The sequence below is a fragment of the Pinus tabuliformis genome, chromosome 5_2, assembly GCF_031772625.1.
Source record: "Pinus tabuliformis cultivar Carrire ecotype Pingquan chromosome 5_2, CPIR1, whole genome shotgun sequence".
Taxonomy (NCBI): domain Eukaryota; kingdom Viridiplantae; phylum Streptophyta; class Pinopsida; order Pinales; family Pinaceae; genus Pinus; species Pinus tabuliformis.
Window position 1 is genome coordinate 210661639 of NC_142306.1, and position 24199 is coordinate 210685837.

At 38.2% G+C, this 24199-nt stretch overlaps 1 protein-coding gene across 1 annotated transcript; it reads left to right on the plus strand.

The window, feature by feature from the left end:
- The first annotated feature begins 23422 nt into the window (after nt 1–23422).
- Nucleotides 23423–23914, plus strand: LOC149158302 (uncharacterized). Its single transcript, XM_089433941.1, has one exon. It carries the CDS (start codon nt 23423–23425, stop codon nt 23912–23914), a length of 492 nt encoding a protein of 163 aa, XP_089290067.1.
- Nucleotides 23915–24199: the final 285 nt, after the last annotated feature.

Consider the following 24199-nt stretch of genomic DNA (forward strand, 5'->3'; position numbering starts at 1 on the left):
CCAAACCTTGTATGAAATCGAGCACGGGTCTATCTACTTACACCAGGATGAAGGGTGGAGGTCTCGACGCATTAACCCTGGACCATAAAACTGCCATTAACCATCTCACATGTGCAAAAGCCAAAACGAAGGTTTCTTCAACGTGTGCATGAGCCAAAACGAAGGTTCTTCAGAGTAAAACTAGAGGAATATATAGACAGAAGAATCGTAGCTCAATATTTTAAGTTTGAGAGCAAGTGTTACGATTACCTATGGGCCCGTTGAAGCCCTTTCCACCATTCTGTTAACCACTATTGCAGTTCCACCACTCCCTGGTCTCGGTACAGACCAAATGACCTCTATCTCTCCAGATTTGCAATAACTTACGTCTTTCATTCTCTGTTGCCATTACCATGGATCATGGGTTTGCCAAGTGCTGGGGTTCAAGGTCCATCCAGATAAGTTTCTTAAATGCAGGTTCATAAATTGAGTAGGATGTCGAATGGAGATGATAAACAGAGGTCTCGGGGCTCTCTCGCCGTAATGGAGGGGTGCCACCCAATGTGTGCCAGCGTGTGAGAAATAAAACAAAGATATATGCATGTACACTATGGTTGTTGTGTACCGCGGCATTAATCAATGATCCAATTAAATGAAATTCCATTAAACATTGAATATACCATAATAATCATAAGTTTGCATTTCAAGGGGGAAGTTGAATTGACACATTTAGTCTTCGGGTCATAATTACAAGTATGGTTAGCTTGAATTAAATTAAAAACAGAAAAAAAGAAACATATGGATACATATATATATTTACCACTCACAAGGTTAGGCTGTTACAATTGGTATGCGAGAGATAGGTTCACACACTAAGACCTATGGGCTCAATAGGTAACGTGTAGACGTGAACAATATACAAAATATATGTATATGTAGATAAACAATGTGTGTGTATAATCATTAATACTACCGAGATAAATGTAATTATGTGCACACAGAGAGAGGACAGCATCAAGAACAGAAAGCTAAAAGTGCCTTATGTGGAGGCCAGCCCAAACATATGGATACAGCTCAGAGAAGAATCCGGACAACCTAGCCAATGTTGCTTTGGAATGACTAAGACAGGAATAAGAAAATATCCTTAAAAGCATGTCTGACCCATAGAATCAACAGGGCGAGATACTAATATGGAGAATAGGGAGAAGACTCTAACCGCCCATCATGGCGACCATAATACCGAGTGAGTAGAAGGACATAAGGAAGATGAGGAAGGGTGATGAGAGCAAGTCCAAAAGACATAAAATGAAACTACAAGGTGAGTTTAAAAAAATAAAACCATCAATGTTTGAAGGAGAGTTAAGCAACTGAAGCATGCCTCATCGACATGGGTAAATATTTCCATATTTATGAATATATTAACAAACTTAAAGCACGAGTGAGAGTTTACCAATTATGGGGAAAGGCCACCCTCTCGTGGGAAGAAATTAAAACTGTGAGGAAGATTGACGAGGAATAAGTAACATGGCAAGAATTCTAGAAACATTTTACAGATAAATATCCAATTGAATGTTACTATGATGAAAAGCCAAAGGAGTTCCATGAGTTAAGGCTCAGAGCCTTGACCATGGATGTGTATGTAAAACAGTTTACATCCCTCTTGGGATACGTTACGTATATGCAAGAGGAAAAAGCTAAGATTCAATGGTTTATTAGCAGTTTTGTCAACTTCATGAAGGAAAAATTAGAATTTGATTATCCTAGAATGATGGACAATCCTATACGAAAGGGACACATTTGTTATCAAAAGATGAAATAGAAAAATGAAGGACCCAAAGGAGCCATTGGCAAGAAAATGAGAAACTTACCACCAAATTCACAACTAAAAGTCATAAATGGAAGAAATAACCAACAAAGAACTTTTAGAAAATTTGCAAGAAATCCTCCAAGAGCTGAGACATACACCGAGAATAGACAACTGGAGGGGGTTAGTAAAACTACTACGAACCTGCCGCCAAATCTACCACTGCAATGTTAGGGATATGGGGAAGCGCATTATTACAAGAACTACCCACACAAAGTGTGAAAATAAAAACTTTTGAACATGTAATAAGCCTCCACAGTGGGAGATATCACATGGATCATGCATAGAATAAATGTTGCCTTGGATGATCATCACAAGGAATATGAGCACACCGTGATCAAATGTGAAGGTAAGATTTCTAATCAAACTATTTCTATTTTATTTGATCGAGGTGCTATCCTAAGCTACATTTTGGTGGCCTAGGTGTAGACGATATAGACAAATGGCTGAAACCTAATATAATTTCTTCTAACCGTGGCTGAATTTCTCCTTCTGCTTCAACTGCTGTATCAACCATCTATTAGTAGACTGACTACTTCATAAGTTTCCATTTTTTCCTAAAATCATCATCTTTTCCTTCCAAATCAACCCAACCCTTGTTAGAGACAAGAAATTTCACAACACAGATTCGTTTCCACTATCGGAACCGTAATTCTATAGGAATTACAAAATACACTATTGGCATTTATAAATGGTTGTAGTGCTAATTCCCAAGAATTACACTATTGGCGAGTTTACAAAGGGAATTATGAATACCCAGACATACACTATGAGTCAGGTTTTCAAAGAAATGTGCTATACACATTAACACTATCACCACTTTAACTATGAGCCTTTCGGTAGCCCTTCCCCAATGCGATAACACGTGAGCTCTCGAAAATCGCTATTGGTGATTTCAATACTGCAAATGTTAGGCTCCTCATGCTCCGGTTTTGCGATGTGATAAGCCTCGCAGACCCGACAACTTATCCACCCTACTCTATAGTATTTTGGGTCTGAGCTATCGGAGTTTCGGACTTCGGTGATTCCAAAGGTCCTTCCCACTCCACTATGGTTCTGCGATGGAATAATGGTTCAGACCCGATACGGGTATGAGTAAGATTTAATAAGATTTCAGGTCCAGAACTTCATTCAGGCTAAGTTTTTTCACAATTTTCTTGTGCAAAATAGAGTTTCCGCTTGCGGAACTCAACAATTCTTATAAGGGAAGCAGTGTCGATATATGGGGTAACCACACCAACAAGCTTAAAGTAAGTATTAATAGGAAAAACAAGGCCGAATCACCATTAACAAGCTTTAGAAGAAAAGAACCACAACCAAATACACATACAAATACCAGTTAACAAAGAATCGTAAGTTCAGATCCAGAGAGAGAGTTTTGAAGTTCAAAATATCTCTGGGATCAACCATATAGAGATGTCTTGCTTTTTCCTTTTTAAAATAAGAGATAAAGCCCACTCAATCCTTATCCCTTTACAATAACATGCCAATTACATATCTACTAGTTCATTTTAGCAACCAGTTCCTAAAACAGAAACTTAGTTATTATGACTAACAGTTCTGCGAGACATCCCCCTCGAGAACCTTCACTACAGATTATCCATACAACAATTATTACGGCATAATCTTATCCTTAGATTCTATCCCTATGCTAAACTAGAAAAGCATGGAAATTGATGGCTAAAGGACCCCACTCCTTTACGTGTATATTTTTTTTGGATTTTTGGAATAAGTTTGAAGATATTTCCTTCCAAGTCACATGCTCCTACATCAGACTCCTAAGGAAAAAATTCTTCATGGGCTCCTCTCCATGAGCTCGTTTATAGAACTACCCAGTTTTTGTAGCATGTCTTATGTAACCCAAGTAGCTTCAGCGGTTGGCTGATCCTTCCATTTTACCAAATACTAGAAGTACTCGAGTCCCCTTGTTTTCTTAAACACCTTCTTGTCCAGAATTCTTTTTGGCTGCAATTCCTTTCGTGTGGGTAACTGTTTTACCTAGTCAATCTCTTGGGTCTCTTGATCCTTTTCTGTATCATTTTCAATTTCACCTTAATACTTGTGCAGGTCAACAACATTGAAAATTGGTGATATTCCAACATTAGGGGGTAATTCAATATCATAGGCATTTGTAGAAAATTTCCTCAATACTCTGCACGGTCCAATTTTCTTGAACTTCAATTTGTTATACTCCCTCTTTGGAAACCTATCCTTTCTGAGGTGTGCTAAAACCAAATATCCAACATCAAAGTTCATCTCTCTTCTTCTCATGTCTACTCTAGTTTTTTACTTGATGTTGCTATCCTGCAGCTGTTGTTTCACTTGTTCATGTATTGCTTGCATTTGTGAAGCAAAATCTTCTCCCTCTGCACTTCTGATCTCATATTTTCCCAGGTTTCTTAATTCAGATACTCCTCTTGAATGAATTCCATAAACAATATGGAATGTACTCTCTCATGTACTCCTGTTAGGTGAGTCATTATATGCATATTTAGCTTGTGCCAACACTTTATCCCATTGCTTTTGATGTTCTACAGTAAGACTCCTTAAAAGATTTCCCAAACTCCTGTTCACAACTTCAGTTTTGTCCATGAGTTTGTGGATGATAGGCAGAGCTGAAACTTAGTTTAGTTCCCAACTTCTTCCATAATGTTCTCCAGAAATGTCAAACAAATTTGGAATACCTGTCTGAGACAATACTTTAGGCAACCCATGCAATCTTACAACCTCCTTAAAAAACAAATTAGCACTGTGAGAAGCATCACTAGTTTTATAACATGTAATAAAGTGTGCCATTTTTGAAAATCTATCCACTACAACAAAAATTGAATCATTACCCCTTTGAGTCTTTCGTAAGCCCAAAACAAATTTCATACTTACCATATCCCAAGGCCTATTTGGAATTGGTAATGGGACATACAAACCTGTGTTTTGGCTCCTTCCCTTTGCATATTGACACACTTTGCAAGTTTTCACATACTTCTCCACTTCAGATTTCATTTTCGGCCAGAAATAAAATCTGTTTAACTGGTCATAAGTCTTTTCTACACCAAAATGTCTTGCAAGTCCTCCACTATGTTTCTCTTTGATTAAGTTCTCCCTCATAGAACAGTTTGGTATGCACATCTGATTTCTCTTAAACAACAGTCCATCTTGTAAGAAGTAATCTAACCATTTACTCCTATCCACCAAAACATGATTTTTACAAGCTTCAAATTCCTCTTTAAAATTTGGATATGTTTCATACAATTCTTTAAGAAAATCAAAACCCAACACTTGGATCTGACTCTCTTGAAATAATACACTTCTCCTACTTAAGGCATCTGCAACTTTTTTTGATTGGCCATTTATATGCTTCACGACAAAATGGAAACTTTGAAGATACTCTACCCATTTGGCATGTTTCTGGTTAAGCTTTGCTTGCTACATAATCTATGGTAGTGCATAGTTATCTGAATAAAGTATGAACTCCTTTGACATTCGATAATGCCTCTATTATTTCAATGACTACACAACTACATAGAACTCCTTATCATAAGAATAATACTTCTTCTTTGAATCATTCAACTTTTCAGTAAAATAAGCTATAGGTCTATCTTCCTGACTTAATTCACCTCTAATAGCTTCTCTGCTAGCATCAAACTTCACTTGGAAAGGTTTACTAAAATGAGGTAGAACCAAAATAGGCTTTTCAGTGATCTTCTTCTTCAATAGTTGGAAATTCTTTTCTGATTCAGCAGTCCATCTAAATGGTTGTTTATCTTTCTTTATGGTCTCAATAATAGGAGCATTGATCTTACTAAAATTCTTTATAAATTTCCTATAAAAGCTAGCAAGACCATGAAAACTTTTTACCTCAAAAACACTTTTAGGTGAAGGCCACTCCTTGATTTCCTTGATCTTCTCTGGATCCATCTTCAGTCCTTCAACAGAAATAACAAAACCCAAGTACACTAGTTCTTCTTTCATGAATGAACACTTCTTCAAATTCAACAATAATTTCTCCTATTGTAGCCTTCGTAAGACATAATTCTGATGTCTCATGTGCTCCTCCTTAGACCTGTTGTAAGCTAATATATCGTCCAGATATACTATTACAAATTTACCAAATAAACTCTTTAAGAACTTCATTAATGAGTCTCATAAACGTACTTGGTGCATTTGAAAACCCAAAAGGCATTACTCTCCACTCATACAATCCCTCATTTGTCTTAAAGGAAGTTTTCCATTCATCCCCTTCTCTTATCCTTATCTGATGATACCCACTCTTAAGATCTAGTTTTGAAAAATACTTTGCTCCACTCAAGCAATCCATTAAATCTTCAATTCTAGGTAAAGGAAATCTATACCTGATTGTGATTTTGTTGATGGCTCTTGAATCTGTACACATTTTGCAGCCTCCATCTTTCTTTGGACTCAACATTGTTGGTACTACAGAAAAACTCAAGCTTTCTCTGATTAGCCCTTTGTCAGGAAATTCTTGCACCTACTTCCTAACTTCTTCATTTTCTATAGGAGTCATTCTATAAGCTGCTTTGTTAGGTATACTTGCTCGAAGAATGAAATCTATATGATGGCTAATTCTTCTAATGGGTTGGTAACTCATTGGGCAAATCATTAACAATAATATCACAATAGTTCTCCAACATTTCTTGAATTTCAATGGGTAAATCAGAAACTTTAGTAGAAGTCATTATTACGGCTTGCAAATTACAACAAAATTTAACTCATTTTCTTTAATCTGCTTCAAGTATTCCTTGCCTTCTAGTAAGAGAGTTTTTGGATGAGTCTTATTTCTTGATGCATCTTCTTCTTCCACAGGCAACAACGTATGATTGACACCATCCTTTCCAAACTTCTAGGTGTTTCTTTTCCCATCATGCATAGATCCTCTGTCATATTTCCAAGGTCTTCCAAGAAATATGTGACACACATCCACTGGCATCACTTCACATACAATTTTATCTTTATACTTGCCCAACTGAAACTCCACTTCACACTATTCATTCACTAACACTTGATGTCCCTTTTGTAACCATGACATCTTGTAAGGTGTTGGATGTTTCATTGTCCTCAACTTCAATTTCTCCACCACTTTTATAGAGACCAAATTATCAGTGCTACCACTATCAATGATCATCTGACATCATTTTCCTTGAACCTTACACATTGTTCTGAACAAAGTCTTTCTTTGTGATGGTTCAACTATCTCCTTTGCTGGCTTGAGAAATAATTTATTAACTACCAAAGATTCTCCTCTCTCTGGTATATTTTCTTCTTCTGTCACTGATGTTGCCATTGCTTCTCCCTCAGCTTGAGAAAAAATGGCATTCCTCTTACTTGTTTCTACTTTCTCTAAGCACTCAAAAGCTCTATGTCCTAGTTTGTTACATCTCTAACATCTTACTTCTCTTCCTCTTCCTCTCCCTCCTCTTCCTTTAGAAAAGCTCCCTCTACCTCTTGCATCACCTCTTGTGGGTGCATGTTGGGTTGAGCTGTTGCTAGCTCCATCTTTAGGTTTTGTAGATCTTCCTCTACCACCTTGAATTCCCCTTCCATGGAAATTACCTCTCCCTCTGACAGACTGCTTCCTCATGAGTTTTTCTTCAGCTCTCAGTGCTATCTAATAAGCTTCTTCGACTGTTTTAGGAGACAGTATAATTATCTCATCTTGAATGTCCATCCTAAGACCATTCACATATCTAGCCACCTTCTCTTCTGTATTCTGAGTTTCTCCAGCTCTTATGCTTACCTTGTAGAATTCCTTTGTGTATTCTTTCACTGTCATAGACCTTTGTCTAAGATTTTGCATCTGTCTGAACAAGTTTTGCTGATAATTACTTGGTAGGAACTTACCTCTTAATTTTTGTACCATCTTGCTCCAATTATTGATAGTTTTCTTTCCAAGTCCCTTTCTTTCTGCCTACACACCATCCCACCAAAGTTCTGCATGGCCTTTTAGCTTGGTGACAACAAACTTTACTTTCTTCTCATCTTTTGTTTCTTCATAGTCAAAGAATTTCTCCATGCCATTAATCCAATATATCAATTCTTCTGGGTTCAGTCCTCCTTCATATATTGAAACCTTTGTCTTTGGCCTAGCTATGGATCTCAACACTGACTAGAAGAATCTCATATCAGGAGTAACTGCTACATCTTCCTCCTCTATAGCTTCAACCTCAGGCTCACTAACATCTCCATCATCTATATTTCTCCCTATTGTTAATGCATCCAGTCTAGCTTGCATCTGTTGCATAGATTCCATCACTTCAGCATTTGCAATTGGACGTCCTCTTCCACCACGTCCTCGTCCTCCTCCACCACATCCTCATCCTCTTCCAACTCTCAAAGCCATATTAACTTTCCTTCTCATACTTCTAAGATTCAATTCAGTGTCAACAAGTTGCTCTGATACCACAAATGGTGGCCTGCGTGCAGGCGATATAGACAAACAACCGAAACCTGATATAATTTCTTCTAATTCTGGCTAAATTTCTCCTTCTGCTTCAATTGGTGTATCATTATTCTATTGTTAGACTCACTACTTCATAAGTTTCCCCTTTTTTCCTAAAATCATCATGTTTTCCTTCTAAATCACCCCAACCCTTATTATCGGGAACAAATTTCACAATGAAGCTTCCTTTCCATTACCGGATCCGTAATTCCATAGGAATTACAAAATACACTATCGGTAGTTATCAACAGTCGTAGTGTTAATTCCCAAGAATTACACTATCGCCGGGTTTACAAAGGGAATTATTAATACCCAAACATACACTATCGGTGCAGGTTTTCAAAGAAATGCGCTATACGCATTAACGCTATTGACACTTTAACTATCAGCCTTTCGATAGCCCTTCCCTGTTATGAAACTAGCTCATAAAAAGATAGAAAATATAAATGAACGCCTTAGAATTCAGCCTCTTCGAGGGGGCAACCTCCTTTACATTACATAAATGAACAATTCTTTGATGATTCAAATGACAAGACCTCCTTTCTATATACAGGAGTCTAAGGGTTCATAATATAATCAGAGCCAACATAACAATAATAATGTAAGGGCACAATAATGACAATATTGAGCTTCTATGGGGCACAATAGTAACAATATGGGGACTACATGGGTACAACAATATAATAAGGGGGTTGTACTAATAACAATAAGGGGTTACAATAGTAGTATAGGGGGAAATAGTAACAATATGGGGACTACATGAGTACAACAATATAATAAGGGGGTTGTACTAATAACAATAAGGGTTACGCTAGTAGTATAGGGGCCTAACATGCCCCTCGCCTTCAAAAAGTGTTGTCCTCAACACTTGAGTAGTTCTTGATGCTTATGTATAAAATTCTTGTCCTCCCATGTGGAATCTTTAGCAGGTAAGTTCTTCCACTTGATGAGATAATCTGAAATTGATTGATTTCGTAGCTATCAAGTTCTTGTTTCTGTGACTGCTCCAGGTTCCAATATGATTTTTCCTTCCTCTTCAAGTTCTGGCAATATTGTTTGAATTGGGATCTTCTACAACTTTTGAATGAGTGACCATACTTCTTCGTCCTTCTTCCATTCATCCCTTACTTCATTTATCCAATCTAGTTAGATAATAGAAATAGCACAAAACAATGCCTTCGCATCCTCATCCTTTCTTGAGAGTGTATCTGCAACAAGAAATTTATTCCCTTTTCTGTAGATGATGTCAAAGTCATAACACAACATATTTGTGACCCATTTTTATGTTCTTATAAAGATAATATTTGTTCTAAAACGTATTTAAGACTATCATGATCCATTTTTACCTTGAAGTGTCTTCCATTTGGGTAAAGTCGCCACTTCTTACGTGCATGCCGTATTGCCAACATTTCATTCTCATAAATAGCTTGCTTGAGATGTAGCCATAAAAATACACAATTTCCTACATCAAAACATTTTTCACTCTAATGTTGATCTACCTGTTGTTTCATTCGATTGTGCACTAAAGTGGCATTATCCATTAAAAGTTGGAGAACTTGTTGTTGATGCTCGATGTGATCTTTCCCTGCTTGAAGCTTTTTATTCTTGATATTTCCTTCTATCTTGAGAGTTTTAGGAGTGGTAATTTCTTCCAATGCTTTACAAGATATGGTCAAATTCATTTCTTGATGCTCGATGTGATCTTTGACATCTTTAACATTTTTCTTCTTGATATGTCTTTCTATCTGGATAGTTTGAGGAGTATTAATTTCGGCCAATGTATTACAAGATATGGTTGGATTCATTTCTTCTTTCTCGATGTGATCTTTCACTTCTTGAACCTTTTTCTTCTTGATATGTCCTTCTATCATGAGAGTTTGAGTGGTAATTCTTGCCAATGCTTCACACGATATGGTCGGATTCATTTCTTCTTTCTCTGGGGTTGGGTGCTGGGGTATATCCTCTTCTTTTAATGTTTCTTGATCCTTTCTTCCTCCTCTTCATACTCTATGTAAAATATTTTTTTCTCAGCACACTAATGACCTTTAGTGCATTTTCTATCATAATTGTAACAAAGCCCTTTTTCTCTTTTTTCTTCCAATTGTTGTGGTGTAAGCCTTGTAGGTTGTGGAAGGCTAGGAGAAGAAATGCTTCCATAATTATAGTCATGAGTGGCGGGATTCCTTGTTTCCATAATTTCGCTTTCAATTTTTCTTGCCAACTCGAATGCCTCCTCCAATGAATCACGTTCCCAAAAACAAACCTCATGTTGAATGTTATCCTTTAAATTCCCTATGAAGACATCAATCCTTTGCTTCTCTCGAATATAATTTACCCTTCTATTCAATTTTTGAAAGTCCTCAATGTGCTCTTCCATTGAACCCTTTTGTTTGAGATTTATCAATTGGCTAAAGAAGGAGTTTCTCTTTGCCTCCTCATATTGTGCTATCATTTTCTCCGTGAAAATTGACCATGTAACAAGTGGTTTACGAGAAAAAATCCCTTTATACCATAAAAATTGATCTGGTTCTAAACATGAAGATGAAATACATACCTTTTGTAACAGTGGTACACCATGTAGATCAAAATATTGCTCCATCTGAAGTATCCAATTTACCAAATCCTTGCCATTAAACTTCCTCATATCGCATTTTCTTGATTTTAGGAGCTCAATCTTGAAATGACTATAACTTTGTAATCTCTGTTCTTCCAGTTCTAAAGTTGTGACCTACAGTAGCCCTCTACATCCTCTTTCCATTTCCACTAGTCTAGTTGAATTTAGATTCTTTAAGAAAGAGTTATGCACAATCTCCCAAGATGGCCTGATTATATACCTTTTCAGAAGAGCGAACTTGTATGAAGTTTCACGTGTCACTGTTTTGACCTTTGGGTCTAAAAACTATACACAGGAAACTACAGTCCATCCTCTTTCTGTAACTTCTTATGAAATTTCAATCTCATGCTCAAAACAGAAGTTATGACGATTTTGCCCAGGTCACCTATTTGGAATGAAATTCGGGACTCTACACAAAGGCCAACTTACTCAAATCATATCTCCAAAAATATAGTACGAAAAGCTCTAAATTTTAGACCCGAGGTTCAAAACAATTTCAACCCAAATGGGTTTTCTTTTTATCATCTGAAACGTTGCAGAAAAAAGTTATAGTGCAAATGCCATGATGACCTGTTTGGAGTAGAAAAACCTAGAATCCAAAGCTTTGATACCAAGTGTTATGAAACCAACTCACAAAAAGATAGAAAAGATAGTTGAATGCCTTATAATTTAGTCTCTTCGAGGTGGAAACTTCCTTTACATTATAGAAATGAACAATTATTGGATGATTCAAATGACAAGACCTCCTTTCTATATATAGGAGTCTAAGGGATCATAATATAATCAGAGCCGACATAACAATAATAATGTAAGGGCACAATAATAACAATAGTGGGCTTCTATGGGGCACAATAGTAACAATATGGGGACTACATAGGTACAAAAAAATAATAAGGGGGTTGTACTAATAATAATAAGGGGTTACACTAGTAGTATAATGGACAATAGTAACAATATGGGGACTACATGGTGTTGGCATTATGATGCATGTGTTGTACTTGATGGCAACAACACCAAATCACTCTCCCCCTTTGACATCAAGGGAAAAGGGTTTTGCTCCGCCTAAGAACATGCTCCTTTTGACTATAAACCAGATCTGCTGAAGTCTCTGAATGAGCTCCCCCTTTGTATATGCCCATGGTGCACCAATCTGATCATGCTCTTTCTGAGAACAAGCTGAAATGTCTGCTCTGCTATATAGTGTTGTTTATGCTCAAGCTTCCCTTGACTGTAAGCAAGGTCTGCAAAAAGATGTTCTATAAGAAGAACATGACTCTATATATCATAAATGACCTTCCTATCACCAAAAGACTCAATACATACATCCATCACCCAACCAAGTGGGGATACATCAGGAACTAAATACATTACATCTTCATCCCAGGCATAGTAGGGAAACCAACATAGGTCATTACATGACATGAAGAGATGACTACAATAGATAGAGACACACTATTACATCATGAGTCGTGATATGACATTTATAACAGAGAATAATCACCTAAGATAAACATCAGCAACAACACTGTATGATCTGCTCCATAACATCTTTTATCATAAGGAGAAACACCAAAGCCATCCAGATCATCATTTGGGAATATCTGCATCAATCAACATATGTATGAAACAACCTATCATCATATAGGTAAGAGCTCATCATCATCATGTCTCCAACAATGCAACTTTGAATAATCACCCATGTATCCAACTAACAATCCTCATATGTGCCAAGAACAATACGAATCTTGCATCATAATTCTTCTTATCCTTATAAAGATCACCATGTAAGCACCAGATATGTAGCATCAGAGAATCAACCATAAATCTGATCTGAAAATCAACTCTGTAAATCCAAGAATCATATGAGATGGACAACTCATAACCACATCATAGCAAGATATATCATTTAGCCATATAATCGTCATCACCAAGGACTATTAACCATAATGCCAACAATGCATTAAAAACATATGCTCCCCCTAAACTGGTGCCATCTGTCAGATCTTATCAACAAGAAAACTCAGCCAATAAATGCCTTAAGACAGATCCACAGTTTTTCATTATATGGCCTGCGTGGCTTCGCACTTCACCTTCCGCTCCTCTGCGTATCCCCGCACTTGACTTTCTGTGTTTCTGCGTATTCCCGCAGAGAGCCTTCTACTACAACGTGTACCCATGCATTGTTTCTTCAATCACGCCGCGTACTACTACTGTGGCCACGTACCCTCAGATGCTATCGCGCTCGCACTTTCACAGAGAATCGTCTGCGTACCTCTGATTAGAATCCAATTAAATGGTCCTCCAAGGTGCCTCTGACAGTCAGATACATAGATCTGATCTTGTGCTTGAGAGATCATACTTCATAGATTCACTTCCAACTTCACTTTCCCTACTGCCTTTCTTCAAACAATCATATTCGCGATTGTGTAGTATCCAACTCGCGTATATACGCGACTTCCCTTTATGGAGTTTGCATATGAGATTCAGGACAATGAAGTTTTGTACTTTCAGCTCCCTCTGATTCTGGTATGTCTGTACGTTTTGCTGTGCCGCCTTTTTCTGACTGTACTTCCTTTTTCCTCCATATCTTCAAGCGTGATGATGACATTTTCTCCTTTTGATATGGTTCCTTCACTTTGTTCCTTCATTTCTTAGCTATATGTCCAAGCTTGTTACATGCATAACATCTTACATGTTTCATATTCCTCCTGTAACAGTCAGCAGTTTTATGACCATACATATTGCAAGCAAAGCAATATCCATTAAAGTACCTTGAATGTGATGATCTTTCTGCATAATGGTCTTGAACCCTTCTTCTTCTACATCTAGCTGCAACATGTCCAAGATTATGACATACATAACATTCAACATTATTCATAGGAGGAGTAAAGGATTTTCTTTGAGGAATCTCTTTCCTTGGTTGATGATGAGATTGATCTTTCATTTCTTCGTTGATCACTTTAGATTTCTCTTTAGAGTTCCTTGCCTCACCTTGTGAACTAGATTCACCTTCAACAGATTCATGGAAACCAAGACCAGTCTTTATAGCAGGAGACCTTTGACTACTAAGAATATCATCCAAGACTTTAGAACTATCTTGAAATCGTAAAAGCTTATCCTTTTCTTCTAATTTACCTTTCAAGATATTTACCTCAACCTGAAGTTGTTCTTCCTTTTCAAGATTTTGCTTTTTCAAATCTTCTTCAGCTTTCCTTCCTTCTTCCATTTGTTCCCTTAGTTTGAGAATCTCCTTTTCTTTTTCTTCATTCAGATCCTGCTGCATTTGACGAACTCGGAAGGCACATTCCAGCTGAGATTTTAAGCTGTTGTCTTCCTTTAGTGAGTGGATCGTGGCTTCAAGATTTTCATAATAACTGGATCGATCTCTGAGCTCCTTGATTGTTGTGTTCTTTTCATTGACTTCATTTCTTAGTGATGTTACTTCATCCAACAACTTTTGATATTTGTCCTTAAATAGCTTCCTTACCTTGCTTCCTCTCTCTAGATGAGCTTTTAGTTCGGCAGTTACCCTTTCAAAAGCACAGTTCCTATTGTCCAACAGATCTTGCTGAGTTCTAATTTTGTCTGTAAGACTTTTAAATTCTTCCTCAATTTGATATCTTTCTTGCTCACCCATAAGAGCAAATTCAGTAGTCTCACTACCACTTTCATCTTTTCCAAAAGGAAAGATAGCTGGAACATCAGAGGATAGAAAATTCATACCTGAATGGTCATCTTCATTCTGAAATGATTCTGAATCTGATTCTGAATCTGAAGAGCTTCTTATACCTAATCCCCAATCGATTCTCCCACAGTTATAGTTCTTCTGAGATGACTTCTTCTTCTTAGGTGTTTTCTTCTTAAGCTTCTTTCCCATTATTTCACGGATCTCCTTCAAGCGATCAAGCTTCTACCAAAGGACCTGCTCTGATACCAATTGTTGGAAATAATACTGAGAGGGGGGGTGAATCAGTATTATCACATTAATAAAACATTTTCATTTCCATAATCAGATTCATATATGCTGCTTCCACAGCTTCTTATGATTCAGTTAGTTGAGTGTATTAGAACATTATCAATCATATTAACAGTAAACTGGTGCAGTAAAATAGAACAGATCATCACACATAAGTCACACACATGAACACCATGATATAAGGGGGAAACCCAATGTGGGAGAAAACCACCTGCTGCAAGTCATCTCAATCTTCTTCTTAATAAGAAAATCCTTTTACAATATTTGTACTGGTGCAGTCTTATACCAGTACGGGAGCTACAACCCCCTTTGCTCTTGTACTAGCCGATCCATTTACTAGTACGCAGGCTGCTACCTACTACAATACTCCAAAGATTTCCCTTAGCTCTTGTACTAGCTTAGATACTAGTACGTAGGTGCTGGACTACAATCTTCTCTCCTCCAGGTACCACGTTTCATCAATTTTCAGACTGGATACGCTGAAGCACAACACATAATCTGAAAGGCCACATTTCATCCAATTTTCATACTGGACCCAACAACAACATTGAAGCTCATAATCAAACAACCTTCTGAATCACCCAATCACCAGATCAATACATATACAATGAGAGTCCACCAGATCATATAAGGATAAGTCATTATGAACCTGATCCATTCATCTATCAATACTGAAGCTAATCATAATCATTCAATCAATCATTGCTGTTATCAGAACATAATACCAGACATCAGACATCACTTCAAAACCCAGAACACAACAATAATAAATAGGGGCAGCTAAATAGATTTCATGAAAAGTCCGCAGCTTCACCAATAGACCACCTGCATACATCCGCATTGTTTCCAACTGCTTTCCTACGCACCTTAGCACTGTGTCTCACGGACTTCCTGCGCACCTCCGCTCTGTGTCCAATGGAATGCCTGCGCCCCTCCGCATCTTCTGCAATTCTGGGCCTGCGAACCTCCGCACCCACAGTGCTTCTGTGCCTGCGTACCTATGCACTTTTCTTTCACTGTACTTGCAGTCCTGCGGGTATAGATAATTTCAAGACTTCAAGAATAACCCAGACTGTCAGATCTACAGATCTGAACATGCGTCGAGGAGATATCAACCCATTAGTAGATCCGACTTGTAATTCTCATGTTTCTCCTTGATATTTATTCAACTCTCTCTCACAAACCGATTACAAGAATTTCAGATCTAGCTTCTCTTAAGATCTTCTAATTTCATCAGTGTCTAGCCAAATGATCTCCTTTGCTTTATGTAGGCAAGCTCTTGCTAAAACCATGAATCAATACCATAGATAACCAATACAAGGGGCCCAAAAACATGGGGTTCAATAAGATCCTATACCACGGGCCAAAACCATAGAATCAAGAACGACAGGCTAAAAACCACGGGCAAAACATAAGAAACCCCACGTGAGCGCGATTGTCTGCCTTGAAGTGAGTGAACTGGGGTCCGCATCTTTTACATGGTGCACATGCGGGTATGTACGCACTTTATCTGTGATATTCCTGCGGGTCCTCGCCTTTTGTACTATGTACCTACGTACTTCTTATTTCCTTCATTATTGTGAGCTAATCATCAATCTCTGCTACTGACCTGTTGTACAGTGATCCATCACCTGTATGAGTTTCCATCAAGGACAACACTTTAGCCATAATGCCAACAATCTCTTGGCATTATGATGCATGTGTTGTACTTGATGGCAACCCTCTCATAGAAGATCATCTCACTTGTATACATTCAGATGAATCCACAGAAGATATATCAGATATGACAGAATACATGGATGTAGGACAGTTCAAAGGGATCAGATGACGGTTCACAAGTAAGCTTTGCCATCAAGTCCAAAGGGGGAGATTGTTGGCATTATGGCTAAAGTGTTGTCCTTGATGGCAACTCATACAGGTGATGGATCACTGTACAACAAGTCAGTAGCAGAGATTGATGATTAGCTCACAATAATGAAGGAAATAAGAAGTACGCAGGTACATAGTAAAAAAGGCGCGGACCCGTAGGAATATCATAGATAAAGTGCGTACATACCCGCATGTGCACCATGTAAAAGGTGCGGAACCCAGTTCACTCACTTCAAGGCAGAGAATCGCGCTCACGTGGGGTTTCTTATGTTTGGCCCGTGGTTTTTAGCCCGCCGTTCTTGATTCTATGGTTTTGGCCCGTGGTATAGGATCTTATTGAGCCCCATGTTTTTGGGCCCCTTGTATTGGTTATCTATGGTATTGATTCATGGTTTTAGCAGGATCTTGCCTATATAAAGCAAATGAGATCATTTGGCTAGACATTGGTGAAATTAGAAGATCTTAAGAGAAGCTAGATCTGAAATTCTTGTAATCGGTTTGTGAGAGACAGTTGAATCAATATCAAGGAGAAACATGAGAATTACAAGTCGGATCTACTAATGGGTTGATATCGCCTCGGCGCATGTTCAGATCTATAGATCTGACAGTCTGGGTTATTCTTGAAGTCTTGAAATTATCTATACCCGCAGGACCGCAAGTACAGTGAAAGAAAAGTGCGTAGGTACGCAGGGAAAAAAGCACTGTGGGTGCGAATGTTCGCAGGCCCAGAATTGTAGAAGATGCGGAGGGGCGCAGGCATTCCATTGGACACAGATCGGAGGTGCGCAGGAAGTCCGTGAGACACAGTGTTGGGGTGCGCATGAAAGCAGTTGGAAACAGTGCGGATGTACGCAGGTGGTCTATTGGTGAAGCTGCAGACTTTTCATGAAATCTATTTAGCTACCCCTGTTTATTATTGTTGTGTTCTGGGTTTTGAAGTGATGTCTGATGTCTGGTATTATGTTCTGATAACAACAGTGATTGATTGAATGATTATGATTAGCTTCAGTATTGATAGATGAATGGATCAGGTTCATAATGACTTATCCTTATATGTCTGGTGGACTCTCATTGTATATTTATTGATCTGGTGATTGGGTGATTCAGAAGGTTGTTTGATTATGAGCTTCAATGTTGTTGTTGGGTCCAGTATGAAAATTGGATGAAATGTGGCCTTTCAGATTATGTGTTGTGCTTCAGTGTATCAAGTCTGAAAATTGATGAAATGTGGTACCTGGAGGAGAGAAGATTGTAGGCCAGCACCTACGTACTAGTATCTAAGCTAGTACAAGAGCTAAGGGAAATCTTTGGAGTATTGTAGCAGGTAGCAGCCTGCGTACTAGTAAATGGATCGGCTAGTACAAGAGCAAAGGGGGTTGTAGCTCCCGTACTGGTATAAGACTACACCATACAAATATTGTAAAAGGATTTTCTTATTAAGAAGAAGATTGAGATGACTTGCAGTAGGTGGTTTTCTCCCACATTGGGTTTCCACCTTATATCATGGTGTTCATGTGTGTGACTTATGTGTGATGATCTGTTCTATTTTACTGCACCAGTTTACTTTTAATATGATTGATAATGTTCTAATACACTCAACTAACTGAATCATAAGAGGCTGTGGAAGTAGCATATATGAATCTGATTATGGAAATGAAAAAGTTTTATTAATGTGATAATACTGATTCACCCCCCCTCTCAGTATTATTTCCAACACATGGGTACAACAATATAATAAGGGGGTTGTACTAATAACAATAAGGGGTTACACTAGTAGTATAGGGGCCTAACATTCCCCGATGCAATAGCACGTGAGCTCTCAACAATCGCTATCAGCGATTTCAATACTCCAAATGCTAGGCTCCTCCCGCTCTGGTCTCACGATGTGATAAGCCTCGCAGACCCAACAACTTATCCACCCTGCTCTATAGTATTTCGGGTCTGAGTTATTGGAGTTTCGGACTTCAGTGATTCCAAAGGTCGTTCCCGCTCCACTATGCTTCTATGATGCGATAATGGTTTGGACCCGATATAGCTATGAGCCAGATTTAATAAGATTTCAGGTCCATAATTTCATTCAGGCTAAGCATTTTCATAGTTTTCCTATGAAAAACAGAGTTTCCGCTTACGGAACTCAACAATGCTTATAAGGGAAATAGTGCCGATATAATGGAAAACCACACCAACGAGCTTAAAGAAAGTATTAATAGGAAACACAAGGCCAAATCACCATTAACAAGGTTCAGAAGAAAAGAACCGCAACCAAATACACATACAAATACCAGTTAAGAGAGAACCGTAAGTTCAGATGCACAGAGAGAGTTTTGAAGATCACAATATCTTCGGGATCAACCATACAGAGATGTCCCATCCCTTCCTTTTTAAAATAAGAGATAAATCCCACTCGGTCCCTATCCCTTTACAATAGCATGCCAATTACATATCTACTGGTTCATTTTAGCAACCAGTTCTTCAAATAGAAACTTAGTTATTATGACTAACAGTTCTATGAGACATCCCCCTCGAGAAACTTTATCCATACAACAATTATTACAAAATGATCTTATCCTTAGATTCTATCCCTATGCTAAACTAGAAAAGCATGGAAATTTATGGCTAAAGGACCCCACTCCTTTGCCTGTAGATTTGTTTGGATTTTTGGAATAAGTTTGAATATTTTTCCTTCCAAGTCACATGATCCTGCATCACATTTTTCCTAAAGTGGTAGAGAAATTCCAGCTCCAAAGCAGTAAATTTAAGAAGTCTTGGCTAGTTCAACTAGCCACTTGAACAAAAAGGAAGGTGCTTGTAAAAACAAAAAATTGTCCTATAACAGTTTCACGACATCCCATCCATGTCAATCTTCAACATCCTTCCCTTGGGTTCGTATGATGTATTAATAGGGATGGATTGGTTGGAAGGTTGCTCATCCCTGGTGGATTGCAGAGAAAAATATGTAAGTTATCTTACTGAGTCATGTCAGCGAAAGGAAATTCAAGGAATCAAGAAGAAAATCAAATTACATCCTATTATAGCCAACCATCTCGGAAGATGCATAAGGAAAGGCTGGAAAATTTATGTTGTCCAAGTAGGGTACAAAAATGACATAAATACGATGACCTCTTTAGAGAATATTCACGTAATTCAGGATTTCGTAAATGTATTTCTTGAATCCATTCCTCGATTTCCACCAAGGCGTGACATCGATTTCACCATTGAACTAGTGCCTCGTGAAGCTCCCGTGTCGAAAGCTCCCTACCGTATGAACATTCATATGTTAACAAAACTCAAAATGCAACGTTAGGAACTATTATATAAGGGATACATTCACCCTAGTGTGTCTCAGTGGGGAGACCCTCTACTCTTTGTACGAAAGAAGGATGTAACTCTAAGATAATGCATTGATTGTCATGAGCTAAACAAGCTGAACGTCAAGAATAAGTACCCTTTACCTCGTATTAATGATCTATTTGATCAAGTGCATGGAGCTAGTGTGTTCTCAAAAATCGACTTAAGGTCTCGTTACCACCAGATTAGAATAAAGGATGAATACATCTGCAAGGCAACATTCCGAACTTGTTATGGACATTACGAATTCATGGTATTGCCTTTCGGCCTTACCAATGCTCTGTCCACTTTCATGAGTCTAATGCACAACATTTTCGAGCCTTTTCTAAATAAATTTGTACTGATTTTTATTGACGATATACTAATCTATTCAAAAAATAAGGAAGAACATGAGCAACACTTGAAAACCGTATTGCAGATTTTGCGAGATAATCAACTGTATGAAAAGTTTAGCAAGTGTGATTTTTATAAAAGTCAAATCCAATACCTACACCATGTTTTATTAGCAGAAGGAATAGCAGTGGACCTAGAAAATATCAAAACTATTATGGAATGGACCACAGAATTTTTTTTTTCTCACATAAGATCCTTTTTGGGTCTCGGAGGGTATTATCGCCGATTTATTGAAATTTTTTCAAAAATAGCTTTTTCGATGACCTCACTATAGAAAAAGGGGTGTGATTTCCTTTGGATAGCAAAATGCCAACAAAGCTCTACTCACTACGCACCGATGCTAAAGGTAGCAGATCGAGAAAAGTCATTTGTTGTATGTATAGACGCAAGTAAGGAAGGCGTCAGTGGTGTTTTAACACAAGAAGGAAAGGTCATAGCCTATGAATAACGCAAACTAAATGATTATGAACAAGGATACACAACGTATGATCTAGAACAGACCGCAGTAGTGCACACGCTCAAGATGTGGTGGCATTATCTCATAGGGAAGAAATTCTTGTTATTGACGGATCATAGTATCCTTGTCGACTTCTTTAACCAGTCTAATTTAAATGCTCAGTAGGGCAAATGGACCATGTTCTTGAGCGAATTCAGCTTTGACATGAAGCACCTCAAGGGGAAGGAAAACCACGTTGCACAATTCATTAATTAATAATTGATTTTGAATTTGGTATAATTTTGCAATGGAAGAGATATTGCAATGTCCTATTATATTATGTTAGAAAAGCTCTAAAGAGATCAAATCTCTCAAACTCCAAACATTTCCTCAAGTTTTGTTGTAATAGTCATATCTTAGAAATTTAAAAATAACCTAATATAAAAAAGGGTTTAATATGAAAACCTTGGCTATATATATATATATATATATATATATATATATATATATATATATATTACTTTGAGTAAAACATTAATATTGATTAGTTCCGCCGTAACGCCATGCAAACCTTGTATGTGCTTAATAGTTGCAAAGTCCACAATGCTTCTAAGGAGATTAGCCTTAAATGTTCACATGGCCTCCAGTGCTTTGGCATTTACTATCGAGCCTTGGGTTAGCTGTCTCTGGTACACTGGGACATCGGGCGTGATCTAGAGGGAGGGCGCTGAATGCATATGCCATATCGTTCTACTCTCATGTGCCATTTTTCTTGCTTCATCCCCTTGATTCGTGAGTCCTATGGGTCTAGGGCTTCACCCCCTAAAAGATTTCTCGACACTCAGTGAGTTCATTGTTACAGTCAACCCTAGGTGTCTTGTTGTTCTGTAATGGAGGTTTGGTTTTTCGAAGGTTTCACGCTGGTAGCAATTCCTCATGGGCCCGTGATTATGATGTTCAGTCTCAAGAAGGCAGGTAACATTGGTCATGTGGTTTCATGCAAGGTGAATAGTTTCCCTTTTCTATGTGTGTTTGGAAATTTGTTAGATGATGAGACTCACATGTTGTCGCCTCTTTCCAGGTTATATGAGGGTATATCAAAACTATGGGAGAGGTTCTGCTCCACGATTTAAAAGGTAAGCTCATAAACCGAGAGATATTCCCGAGTCATTCATAATCTTATGTACATATAACTATTTATTAAGGGGCTTTGATGTATTTACAGGTGGTCGCTTGGAGAGATAGTCTTATATTAATTTCATAATTGTTTGGGGTTATTAGGAGGTTTTTTCCCCTCTCTCATCCATTGGGGTAAGCTTGGAACATACTATTATTAGTTTATTGGCTTACTATTAGTTGAAAATAATTAATATTATTTTTTATTAATGGAGAAATGGTTACATAAGTTGTAACGTATCTCCTTAGTTTAGGATTTGTTCATAGAGTTTAGGAGTTTGTTTGCAACTACCTGATTTCTAGTGATGTACTTAATAATGTAATCATTCATTTGATGAATAGTAGAGTGTACGGAGAGATTTCTCTTTGTTTGAGTACAGTCTCCACGTGCAATACTCACCTGTGAGCTGTAACTCCTTTTTTCTAATTCAAATCTGATTTTTATCTTGGTATCAGAGCAAAGAGTAGGGATAGCCTTAATTTTTTTTCTTAGGATGCATCATTGATTACAGAACTGTAGTGGCGACATTTGTAGAATCAGGTGTACTGCAGTAACACCTGAAGACGGGTCTCAGATGACTGATCATCTCTGAGCGCAAGAAAGTGTTGGCACGGTTTTGACGCGAACACTCACACCATTTTTGAGCGGAAAGAAGAGTTGGCACAGGTTTTTAATGAAAAGTCGCGCCGCTTAGCACAGTTTTGAGGGTGATAAAAATGCCAACGTGCCAGAAAGTACAATTGGCACAGAAAATGAAGGATTAATCGCGCCAATTTCGTGCCTTGCATCGATTTTGTATCTAGCGCAGGTATTTAGCTATTGAAGAGTGCCAACCTCTATATCTTTGAAAGATCTGCAATTTTGTTGCAGACCGGAGTTTCCCGGTGGTGGCACTTTGAATTTCTGGATCTGTTCGGTGGCAGCAGATCGGAGTAGCCTAGTGGTGGCGTATTGGAATTCCTGATCTACTCGGTGGTAGCAGATCAGAATTTCCCAGTGGTGGCACGTTGAAGTTCCTGATCTACTCAGTGGCGGCAGATCAGACTTGCCCGGTGGTGGTGCATTGGAGTTCCAGATCTGTCCGGTGGCAGCAGATCGGATTTGCCTGGTGGTGGCGCATTGGAGTTCTGGATCTGTTTGGTGGCAGTAGATCGGACTTGCCCGATGGTGGCGCATTGAAGGTACAAATTTTTTTTTTCAGCCAAACAGAGGTTCGGATCTCGTATAAGTCAATATGAATAACAATTTAGAATCGTATTTCCACGAGTCTGGCAAACTCGATGGATCAAATTTCCACAACTAGAAATTCAAGATGCAAACTTTACTTGAAAGTGAAAATGCGTGGTCAATCATGACAGGAAATGAGCTGAGATCGAGATCAGCCACACAAGAACAAGATTGGGATAAAAGGGAGACAAAAGAAAAGGTCATATTGAAGATGTCCATCAAGGACAATGTTAAACCACATATTAGAGACTGTAAATCGGCCACTGACATTTGGACGACCATTAAAAACCTATACCAGACGCAGAACTCAAACCGTGTCTTGTCACTCAATGGCAAGCTCTTTGCATTGAAGATGGAGGAGAATGAATCTGCTGTTGGATTCATTTCAAGAGTCAAAGGTCTGAAGGATAGATTGGGAGATATCGGAGAGAAAGTTTCTGATTCAGATCTGGTCACAATCACGTTGAATGGAATGATTGATGATTACCAGACATTTATCACAGGGCTGTCAGCAAGGGAGAAAGCCCCTTCATTTGAAGAGCTGACACAGATTCTGATACAAGAAGAAGAGCGATGAAAAAATTTGAAATCTCGGAGCAATGACCTTGCTCTGATGGCAAAAAGGAGACAATTTAAAGGGAATAAGCATGAACAACCACAGCAGCACCAGCAGAGAGGAGCCAACACATTTCAGAAGAGACCGTTTAAAGGTATGTCTGCTAATAATTTTCCCTTGAAGAAATTTTTTTACTGTCGAAAACTTGGACATGAGATTAGAGATTGTTATAAGAGGTAAGGAGACGAAGGAAGAAACAAATAGAGAAAACATAAGGGTTACTTTGTTAAGGAAGACGAGGATCAT

Bases quoted from the DNA above. Each gene is read 5' to 3' on its own strand.
- LOC149158302 (XM_089433941.1), top strand. From the start codon at position 23,423: ATGCAAACTTTACTTGAAAGTGAAAATGCGTGGTCAATCATGACAGGA.